Genomic DNA, 12,118 nt, shown 5'->3' with positions numbered 1-12,118 from the left:
TCCATCTCCGCTCAGTTCTCAGCCTCACAGGTAGCCAAGCTATTCTTAAGAGAGTTATTCCAAATACATGGTCTTCCAAAGACCATTGTCAACGACCAGGACAGCAAATTTATGGGAGGATTTAAGCAGGAATTGTTCTAGCTTGTGGATGCTAAGCGAGTGAGCTTACTCCAAGCACTAGTTATCAACCCCAGACCGACGGACATACAGATTGTGAACAAGTGGTTGGAGTGCTATTTACACAACTATGTGACGAACAAGCAGCGTGCATGGATACGGTGGTTGCATTTGGGCGAGTACAGCTACAACACCACTTACCACATGTCCATAGGTATGTCTCCATTCTTAGCCTTGTACAGTTATGATGCATTGACTTTTGCTAACATGGCTTTTGGAGATAGCAGGGCCTCTAGGGCCAAGGATTGGATATAGGAGAGTCAGGATATTCTCCAGGCTCTCAAGGATAACTTACAAACTACGCAGAACCAGCAGAAACTCTACGCTAATAGGGGTCGAGTAGAGAGGCAGTTCGACATTGGAGATTTGGGTCTTCTTGAGACTCTAGTCGTACTGACAGTCCACACTCAAGCAGAAGGGGCGCGAGAAGCTTAAGCCCCGTTTTTATGGGCCATATCGAGTCACCAGGCGGGTTAGAAAGGTGGCGTATGAGTTGGAGTTGCCTCCGGGGAGCAAGGTCCATAACATATTCCATGTATCTTACTGAAAAAGGCACTTCAACAGCAAGTGATAGCAGCTTTAGAGTTTCCACCTTCGGATGACGAGGGACACTTGGTCTTGGAGCCTGAGGCTAATTCTGGACACCAGGGAGACGTGATTGTGGAACAGGATCACCAAAGAATTTTTGGTCAGATGGTGGAATTTCCCTAATGAGGATGCCACTTTGGAGGGTGAGCAGGTACTCCAGCACCTATCTTTGTAGTTGCTTGGGGAGAAGCAACGTTTAGGTGGGAAGGACTGTGATATCCCCACTTAGAAAATATTGCTAATTGAAAATACAATTTTGCTCCATTTTGATATTTTGGGTTGTTAACTTTGGGAAAGAGGGTTGGAGGACCCCACTCTCAATTTTGGCTAAGGATTCGGCTCGACATAGGGAAAATAAGGCAAATCAAATGCCAAGTGAATTGTGGGGACCACTCAAAAGGGAAATACGCTCCCTTGAATGATGAGGAACACTTGGTCTTGGAGTGTGGGGCCATTATGGACACCAGGGAGAGGCGATTGCGGAATAGGGTCATCAAAGAATTTTTGTTCAGATGGAGGAATTTGCCCGATGAGTATGCCACTTGGTAGGGTGAGCAGGTACTCCAGCACCCATCTTTGCAGTTGCTTGGAGACAAGCAACCTTTAGGCGGGGAGGATTGTGACATCCCCACTTAGAAAATCTTGCTAAGTGAAAATACAATTTTGCTCAATTTTGCTCCATTTTGATATTTTTGGTTGTTAACTTTGGGAAAGAGGGTTGGAGGACCCCACTCTCAATTTTGGCTAAGGATTGGGCATGACATAGGGGAAATAAGGCAAATCCAATGCCAAGTGAATTATGGGGGCCACTCAAAAGGGAAATACACTCCCTTGGGCAAACTTGCACTTTTGGAGGGAGAGGCTCAAGAGGATCAATGTATGGGACCCAAAAAGAGAGGAGGGAGCCCAAGGATAAATAGGAGAGACATACATCATTTGGGGGCCTTTTGACACTTTGACAAACTCACTCACCAAGTGCGCTTAAGTTGTTGAGCCAAGTCTACAAGTGTTGTTCAACACACGAGATTCTCAAGCGAGTTTCTCACCCCTTGCTTCGGTGGACTTCGAGTGCCAGCCCAAGGAGGGAAATTGATACCATTTGTGAGCCAATTCCAGCGTTGCATCAGGCATTTCGTGGGGCTTTCTTCAGCAATCTGGGCGTGGGAGAGGAACACACATTTCTTGGGGAAGCTAGTGGGGGAGCAACAAACTTATTGAGTCTTCCGAGGGAGCATTGGGCCTTTATTTGCTGAAGATTCAGGGTGATAGGACAGCCAAATTTTGTGGAGCCTTTGTTGTAGCAGAGAGACCATTCCAAGCACTATGCGAGACTGCGCAGGAGGTTCTTCTGGACAGCACGTGGGAGCTGAGGGTGTGGCCATTTGGGGTTGGATTGAACTGGGAATTTCAAGAGCTATCTAGGGGAAATTCACTAATATTTAGCATCATTTTGGAGGGTCATAACAATGCCATTTCCAGGAGGGCTGAAATACCCAACCAATAGAGGAGCACATCGAAATTGGGGTCAATTTCGAGGGTCAGAACTAGGCCAAACCCTTTCTGGATTTTGGTGGGTTATTTGAGGGGAGCCTGACGGAATTTTCTAAGCATGGGAAGAGGGTCAAATAGCAGTTTCATTCTAGCAAGTAGTGCAGTTTTTCTAGGGCGGCGCCAGGCATAGAGGAGAGTGCACCTCTCAGCATCCGGGCCTCTCATTTTATCACTTGCGACTTGTTTACCTTGCCTTTGGTAAGCCCAGGTGCACTCACACCATACTCTCATTGTACTTTTGTTGCATTATAATAAAATGACTCAACTGGGTGCACTTTTTGGAGAAATTTTGGATGTTTACTTGTGTTTAAATTTTATGTGTGCATGTGTTGTAATTGTTTGTTATCACTGTAAATTTTCCATTAGGAATATTATAGTCTCAGAGGGTCTTTTGACTCTTTTTTGACACAAATAAATTTTTCTTTTCAATATGTAACATGCCCAAAAGGATCTTTCATATATAACAATGACTCATTTGACTTGTGGACTCAATGACAAGCCCTAGAAGAACTCAATGGGTTCTTGACCTAAAAAAAAATTCCCTTGAGCATGAAACCCATGCCTCAAGAATAAAAATAATGACTTTATTTTTCTTTTTTCATTAAATACATAAAATCATGATTACATGTCATTATGAAGACCAAACCTAGTTACATATTTCAACACTCCCTCTTAACTAGGGAGGTATTCATAATCCATACAAGGTACTTGGACATTAGCAATCTAAAGAATTCTCATAAGAAGAGTCGGATTGTTTAGCATCATATCATCCAGCATTATCACATAGCAAGGCCTTGACTAACAACTCTATCTCTCCACAAGGTCAGAGCACAATGTTGGCGAGACCAATGATTTATAGACACCACCATCATTGTCTCTCAAGGAACATACCCCAACTGGGTGTTCATGATTGGACCATTTCCCAAGGATGTCGTGAGCATTTGGAGTCCCTCATTTTCTGCAAGGACGAGTTCACTTGAGAGTTGCACATAAAGCTAAGTCGTGGGTTGTTGGGAAATGTAACTAGGTTCAGTCTTCATTATTGTACTTGAGTCAAATGTAATATATTTGTCAAAAGAAAAGTAAAAAAAAATATTATTATTTTATTTGACTTGTTAAAGCATGGGTTTCATGCTTGGGTCAAATGTATAGGTCAAGCCTCCATTGTAGGCTTTAGGTTATTGTCAAAGTCAAATATAAAGACTCCTCCATCCATCGAACTCTCCTTGTTGCTGAAAGAATCCCCATCAAGTCGGCTTCCATAAGGTGATCACACGTTGGCCTACACAATTGTTCGATTATACATGTCGGCTCATTAATGATGGACAAACAACTATATATGTGTGTGTGTGTGTGTGTGTGTATAGGGACTTTGCTCAAGAGGAAAGTTTTGTTCTCGGATTTCAAATAAGTATTCTCGGTGGTCTCAGAAAACAAAGGTTCACTGATTTTAGAGATGGTCTTTCTATGATCTCAAAGACAACAACAGAAAAGTTCACATAGGAATTTCAGAGCCATATGCTTCAGTGTCCTTACAGTAAAAATTTCGATATCATAGTGTGCTCAGTTCGGATGACTTCAGCTCGGTGCTAATTCAGAAAGACAGTGACTTTAGTTTGGTACTATTACAGTGGTGCTTTCACAATATTTTGGTGCTATTATAATAGTGCTATCGCAGTGGATGAAGGAGTTCGGATTGACTACAGAAGTGATCTCTTCAAAGACAAGTGTGAAGAACACTGATTGCTACATGAGCAATGGAACTAAAGCATGACAAGGTTGACTTGATGGATGGAGGTAGTCTCGAGTTTGATTTGTAAGGGTCTTGGTCATCTCATCTTGAATCTACTGAAGGAAGAATATAGACTGGGTTTTCCCCAAGAGCGGGGTTTTGCCCTAACAACGTGCCTACATCTTGTGTCTTCTTTATTTGTTTTTTGGCATTAGTCTTGATGATAAGAAAATATAAATTGAAAGATCTAATAATAATAACGAAAACATCACAAGATAATGTCATTAATAAGGGAGATCGTTTACCTTCTAGCTCTATGGATTTTCCAACATGGGCCTCTTAAAGCTAACTTTCCCATTGTAATTTTGAGATTTCTAGGAGGTCTGTTGAAATTGGCAACTAGGGCCAAACTCCATATGGGTCATCTTATTTATGGAAGCTGATATTTTTCTTGGATTCCTCTCGTCGAGATGTGTAGGATTGATCTAAAGATCATACGATTCCGACATGTATTCATGGAGATATGAATTTATTTGTGTTATGGGACAATTCGTCAAGGTCGTCCAGCAACCAAATTGCCCCCACTTGTGCTCCACATATTAGTATAAAGAGAGGTGGCTTGCTAGTCATTTGGACACACACTCTTCTTGTGATCTCCTCCTCTCCACTTGTCTTTGGGTTTTGGTGGGAGGTGAGATCCTAAGAATATACGTTGCCCTAAGAGGAGTTGCCCTAGATGCTGCCATGGGAAAGTAGGATCTGCGCTGCCCTAAAGAAGATGCCCTAGCCTCTAACACTAGCATGGAGATAAAGGCTTAACGTGGCCAGGAAGATGGGCTTCTAATGTTGTTCTAACACTGCCCTAATGAAGCCCTAGCATTGCCCTAATAAAGAAGCCTTAACATTGCCCTAACAGAAAGACCTAGCCGCAGTCAAGTAGGAGGTTTCTATACCCAGCAAGCCGTAGTCCTAATGGGAGGACTACAATCTTACCCTAGCCGCAATAAATGACAAGATTTGGCCGCAGTCCTAGGGGATATCTAGAGCTACAATACGTTGCCTGAATGATTCCTAATCTGCAGTCTCAAGTCTGCCCTAGACGCAGTAAAAAGAGAAGGTTAGAGTCACCAAAATAGAGGACTATAGCAATTGTCCATTTGTGCTTCTAACCACAGTCAAAGGACGGCTAGTCTCAGCCCTCAAGGAGGTCATCATGGTTGCAGTTGGAGAGGACCCTATCAGCCAAATGATGAAGGAGATGTTGTAAGGTAAGTCAGCTATCATATCACATTCTGGAGGATATGTCCTTATGCCACTTTGTTGTAGGTGACAACATGGCTCATTTAGGAGTGTTGAAGAAGGGTGATCGTAGCCTTGGGAGGGATATTGCAGCTGATGTGTGAAGGCTGGTAGGACTTCATTAATGCCCTAACCAGTCCATGACCACATTGTGAAGGTTGTCTGAATTGTTGTTTGAGTCCAGCAATGCAACAAACAGCAGCATGATACAATATGATGTGACAACATTGTAATAAGGTGCAGCATGATGATGAATGTTGCAGCATGATGATGGGCATAGTGATGAAGTGTATCATAGCATGATGAGTGCAACACAAATGTAACAAAGTGCAGCACAATGATGATGAATGCTGCAATGAGGTGCAGCAGTATGATGTATTGCAGCAGCAGAATTGTGATATACTGCAGTATGCATTGAGTGCATAAAGGGTACAGCATAGTGCAACATGAAGGATGCAACAAAATGTTGATGAAGTACAACATGATGGGCACAGCATGATGATTGGGTGCAGCTCAGTGATGAGAGCAGCATAGTGATGAAGAGCAGCTCAGTGATTGGGTGCAGCACAGTGACGGGTGCAGCATGATGATGAGGTGCAGCACAGTGATGGGTGTTGCATGGTGATGGAGTCACCTTGGAGGATCAGTTGAAGCAGTATGCCTTCACTTGAGTTTAGATCAACTACCTCATGTGCCATCTTCTTAGAGAAGATCTCTGCTCTTATTTAGATAAGTCAAAATGTTGACTTCTGATGTATATGTACTATCTCTCTCTCTGCTGAACTATTGAAGAACATATAAGAAGAATTGATCAAGGGTTTCCCCACATTGGGGTTTGTCCCTAGCTGGCGCCACATCTTGTGTCCTCTTGTCTTGGCTTGTTTTCTACGATTTATGTTTATGTTCTATCTACATTTTACTATCATGCTAAATGTGATTGCTAATCTGGAATTGATATTGAGCTAATATGGAAAATTGAAGTAAATTTTCTCTCAGCATAGAACATACCTAAAATTAACATGGTATCAAAGGTGAGGCGAAGACAAAGCCCAAGCAAGGGTGAAAGAGCAATCATCGAAGATAGTTGGAAAGGACAAAAGGCTCAATGGATTCCTCATCCCACTTCAAATTCAACAAGGGTGAAGTCTAAGCAGAGGAGATTATCAAAGTGGCGCCGCGGAAGCATCTAGTGGCCTTCCTAAAGGTCACTTCAATAGGAAGTCCAAATCTAAAGGTGGAAGGAAAGGCAGATGCCTTGCTTGCAATAAGTCTGACCATTATGCGAAGAAGCGTTCGAATGGTAGGGACACATCACTTAATGATGATAACAATCATTCCAGGGACATCTTCAATGACCGGAGGAATGACAGGTAATGCAGGTCATCAAGGAAATGGCCGACTCTTCAAAGAAAGCAAGGAACTCTAGGTATGAAGAATCAAATGTTGTTTCTGATAAGCTAAAGAAGTATTATCTTATATTGGCCCTCTCCACTACTTCTCCAGACTCTTTGGGAATCTGGCTTATTGATTGTAGTGCTTCAAGGCACTTCATTGGATAGAAGGAAGCTCTCTCTAATTTGATAGAGAAGGAGACAATCGTGGAGATTATTCTTGGAGACGATGCCACCCATCCCGGAAAGGGTGTAGGGAATGTTACCCCTCAATTGAATGAGGGTAACACAATTCATTTAAAAGAAGTTCTTTATGTACCTAATCTCAAGAAGAACCTGGTGTCCATTTCGGCAATGGAAGTCAAAGGTTTCAAGGTGGCATTCATCGATGGAAAGGTATGTGTTTGAAAATAGAATTTTCAAGATGCTTTTACTCATGGGTTCAGGGATTGACAATTTGTATCAAGTTGCAAGAATTCCACTAGGGACCATGTTATGTGACACATCTCTTTAATGGCACCAGAGGGCTGCTCATCTTCATTGTAAGACCCTACCCAATGTCAGTCAAATGGTGACAAGGATGCCTGAATTCAAGAAGAGTATGAAGTTACATGTCCGAGATGTACCAAAGGAAAACTTACAAGGAGACCATTCCCCTCATGTAGCAAGACCTCAGATGTGGAACAACCTGAGGGGTTTGAGATTCATGATTAGGAATCTCAAGTATGCAGGTGGAAGAAAGCATCTCTTTGTATTAGACCAAACACCCCAGGCTTGATACGAGAGGATTGATAGCTGTCTAATGAAGCTAAGATTCACTAGGAGTGAAGCTGATCCAAACCATTGCTTGAAGGTGGTGGATGATAGACCTCTCATACTGGAACCTTATGAGGACGACCTCTCTCTAACAAGTGCAGACCCTCTCATTTGCAAAAGTAAGAGGGACTTGGATTCCGGATTTGGAATGGTGAACTGCAAGCCTGTGACTACCTCGATGGAGCTTAACTTTCAGAACTTATGTGGTAGTGATGTCGGACCTGATTTGGGAAACGCCTCTAAGTTTCATAAACTCATTCGCATTGATGTTCTTGGTGAACTTCCGTCCAGATATATGTTTTGCATGTTGGGATCATATATGGTTGAGCCTCACTGGATTGGTGCAAAGAATCTTTTGAGATATCTTCGGGGCACAATCCCTCATGGATTGAGATACACTGCCGGAAATATGAAGCTACATGATTATTCTGATGTTGATTAAGCAGGCAGTGTGGAGGATCGCAAGAGCACTTTTGAGTGTTGGTTCTCCTTGGGTTCTGCTTTGATATCCTAGATGAGCAGGAAGCAGAAGTCGATTGCTTTGAGCACCGCTGAGACCGAATACATAGCTACGAGTATGACCTCATGTGAAGTTGCCTGGTTGAGGAAGCTCTTCAGTGAGCTGTTCGGACACGTGCTGGATACCATCGTGATCTTCTGTGACAACCAGAGGGGGATTCGATTGTTGAATAATCTCGTATCGCTCCAAGCATATAGACATCAGGTACCACTTTATCTGGGATATGGTACATCAAAGAGCAAGAAGGCTCCATCGCATTGGGACTGATGTGCAGGTCGCCGACATTCTGTCAAAGGCCCTAAGAAAGGACAAATTTGTGACTTTCTGAGAACGACTAGGAGTCGTGGAGAGACTCTCTCCTAAGGGTCCTGTATGATATGGACATTGAGCTCTAGGAGCTCTGAGGGCTTGGGGGTACTTCTTGGAGCGATGAGAAACCATAGGGTGAGTAGTTCAGCCTTCCCTTGGTGGTCTGCTATGTAAGCAGGATGAGTGGTTCATCCTTCTCCTGCTGAGACACAGTCATAGGGTGAGTGGTTTAGCCTTCCCCTAGTGATTTATTGTGTACAAGGTGAGTGGTTCAACCTTCCCCTGGGATACCCCTAGCGACATGTAGGCAGGATGAGTGGTTCGTCCTTCTCCTACTGAGACATCCTACCCATGCAGTATGGGACTCATGGGAAGTACCTCTCATCTGGCCAATGAGTAGGGAAATGAGGATAGGGGCCATAGTACTATTGATGGATGCATCGTGTACTACAGATGGACGCATCGTCTACTACCGCACTCCCTATGCTAGGATGACCGATATTAATCTGGGATCAATTGGAACTGACTTCGAGTCAGTAAAAGTGATATGAGACACTCTCTTTTGATTGGAACTGACTTCGGGTCAATAAGAGAGGTATGAGACACTCTCGTTTGATTGGAACTGACTTCGGGTCAGTAAGAGTGGTGTGACACACTCTCCTTTGATTGGGACTGACTTCAAGTCAGTAGAGGATGGCATGATACATTCTCGATCACTTCTTCTTCATAGTTCAGCAGAGCAGAGCAGTGCATTGATGGCAGAGATAGTACAGATTGGCAGATGGATTAGTAGATGGAGTTCTCCCTAGTTGAGAGGGAGTGTTAAAATTGGCAACTAGGGCCAAACTCCACATGTAGGCAGGATGAGTGGTTCATCCTTCTCCTGCTGAGACATCCTACCCATGCAATCTGGGACACATGGGAAGTACCTCTCATCTGGCAATGAGTAGGGAAATGAGGATAGGGACCATAGTACTACTAATGGACGCATCGTGTACTACCATACTCCCTATGTTAGGATGACCGATATTGATCTTGGATCAATTGGAACTGACTTCGGGTCAGTAAGAGTGATATGAGACACTCTCTTTTGATTGGAACTGACTTCGGGTCAGTAACAATGGTATGAGACACTCTCTTTTGATTGGAACTGACTTCGGGCCAGTAAGAGTGGTATGAGACACTCTTGTTTTATTGGAACTGGCTTCGGATTAGTAAGAGTGGTGTGACACACTCTCCTTTGATTGGGACTAACTTCGGGTCAGTAGAGAATGGTATGATACATTCTCGATCACTTCTTCTTCATAGTTCAGCAGAGCAGAGCAGTGCATTGATGGCAGAGATAGTACAGATTGGCAGATGGATTAGTAGATGGAGTTCTCCCTAATTGAGAGGGAGTGTTAAAATTGGCAACTAGGGCCAAACTCCACATGTAGGCAGGATGAGTGGTTCATCCTTCTCCTGCTGAGACATCCTACCCATGCAATCTGGGACACATGGGAAGTACCTCTCATCTGGCAATGAGTAGGGAAATGAGGATATGGACCATAGTACTACTAATGGACGCATCGTGTACTACCATACTCCCTATGTTAGGATGACCGATATTGATCTTGGATCAATTGGAACTGACTTCGGGTCAGTAAGAGTGATATGAGACACTCTCTTTTGATTGGAACTGACTTCGGGTCAGTAACAATGGTATGAGACACTCTCTTTTGATTGGAACTGACTTCGGGCCAGTAAGAGTGGTATGAGACACTCTTGTTTTATTGGAACTGACTTCGGATTAGTAAGAGTGGTGTGACACACTCTCCTTTGATTGGGACTGACTTCGGGTCAGTAGAGAATGGTATGATACATTCTCGATCACTTCTTCTTCATAGTTCAGCAGAGCAGAGCAATGCATTGATGCAGAGATAGTACAGATTGGCAAATGGATTAGCAGATGGAGTTCTCCCTAGTTGAGAGGGAGTGTTAAAATTGGCAACTAGGGCCAAACTCCACATGGGTCGTCTTATTTATGATAGCCAATATTTTTCTTGGATTCCTTTCTCTAAGAGGTGTAGGATTGATCTAAAGATAATATGATTCTGACATGTACAAATGTAGTTATGAATTTATTTTGATTATGGTCAAATTGTCAAGGTCGGCCAGTGAACTTATGTAGGCTCAAAAGCCCAACAGTGATGTCTGTTCATCCTCAACGTTGCATATAAATAGAAGGTTACTTAGCCTCATTTGGACACACTCATCTTCACACTTCTCTCTCTCTCCTCATTGATTGGGTACGGATTTATGGACCTCTCTCTCTCCACGTCCGAAATTTCAGGGGAGCGAAATTTCAAGAGGCCAAAATTTCAGGAGACCGAATTTCTGGACAGTTTGACCAAGCGTTGACTAGCATACGTTGACCTCCTTTGACTGCGTTTTTGTGAGGGCTACCTCTGTTTGGGCAGGCCGCATTTTTGGGCACAGAAATCGAGGCTAAAGGTTGACTGTTTACCAGCGTTGACTACAGCTAAGGCTAACCATAGGTGGGCTGTTTGACCAGACTTTGACTGGGCTGAATTTGACTATTTTGAGGGCTGTTTTATCTCGCTGTTTGGAGGCCGAAGTTGACTGAAGTTGACCGATTTGTTGAGGGTCAAACCTTCTCTGTTGACAAGCATTGACTTTTCTGGTTAGGGCTTTTTTGCTGCTGTGATAAATTATCAGATTTGTAAATTGTACTATCTCTCTTTGCTGAACTATTGAAGACTAAAAGAAGATTTGATCAAGGGTTTCTCCACATTGGGGTTTGTCCCTGGCTGGTGGCACATCTTGTGTCCTCTTGTCTTGGCTTGTCTTCTACTATTTATGTTTATGTTCTATCTACATTTTACTATTATGTTGATGTGATTGCTAATCTGAATATTGATACTGGGCTAATAAAGAAATTGAAGTAAAATTGGTCTAAAGCATAGAACATACCATTGTTGCCTAAAATTAACACTATAAAGAACACCAAAATATCCACTTACATAGCTTGTTAAAGCGATGACTGTAAAATTGTTATGCAGATTGTCTATCTACTGTAGCACTATTTCTATGATATATTGCAGCAAATAATCAGAATTTGTAAAGGAGTAAGAGAAAACCAACAGGAGCAGTGTACTACCTCTTGCTTTGCTGTTAAACATGCCAGCAACAGCTGCTAAGCTCTCTTCACTGACATCTGGAATCTATAGCAACCAACTCAAGCAGAATAACATTACTTAAATTTTAGAATGTTGAAAAATTATTTAGATGTGTCAAAACAAATATACAAATACTACAATAATCCACACCATAAGTTGCTCCATTTCCTCAAAGAATTAAATAATTAAACAATTTAATCTCTTGTCATGCATACAAATGATAGAAAAAAGATTATATATGAATGAACTTCAACTTTTCAATATTATTTCATCAATTATTTGTATCTTTCTTTGAAGGATAAAAGATATTAATGAGTTAAAACCCTCTGCACAGTTTGCCAATAGCCAAATATGATGAAACTATTATATCACCTATTTTTGCTCGCTGCTCATTCCATACTAGTTCACAATGATAAAACCACTGAATCATGACAAAGAAACTAGATACCAGCAAGTGTGTGAATTTCACTAAAGTAAACCAAGTTGGAAAACATGTCCTGTCATGTTTCACCCTACTATCAAGGAATCTGACAAATTACGTTAGCTGATAAACAGC

The 12,118-nt window shown here is 42.4% G+C and overlaps 1 protein-coding gene across 2 annotated transcripts in view; it reads right to left on the bottom strand.

Annotated features, from left to right (window-relative positions):
* The window catches only part of LOC149205703 (uncharacterized), a 392,500-nt gene that overhangs the window by 183,779 nt on the left and 196,603 nt on the right, over positions 1-12,118 (bottom strand). For both annotated transcript variants that reach the window (XM_089395141.1, XM_089395142.1), the window contains exon 12: positions 11,544-11,607. In XM_089395141.1, the coding sequence (XP_089251267.1) occupies positions 11,544-11,607 (64 nt within the window). The remainder of the gene's footprint in view (positions 1-11,543; positions 11,608-12,118) is intronic.

The sequence above is a fragment of the Pinus tabuliformis genome, chromosome 1_2, assembly GCF_031772625.1.
Source record: "Pinus tabuliformis cultivar Carrire ecotype Pingquan chromosome 1_2, CPIR1, whole genome shotgun sequence".
Classification (NCBI taxonomy): Eukaryota; Viridiplantae; Streptophyta; class Pinopsida; order Pinales; family Pinaceae; genus Pinus; species Pinus tabuliformis.
The sequence above is the reverse complement of the archived record's forward strand: the minus strand, read 5'-3'. Positions and strand labels throughout refer to the sequence as shown.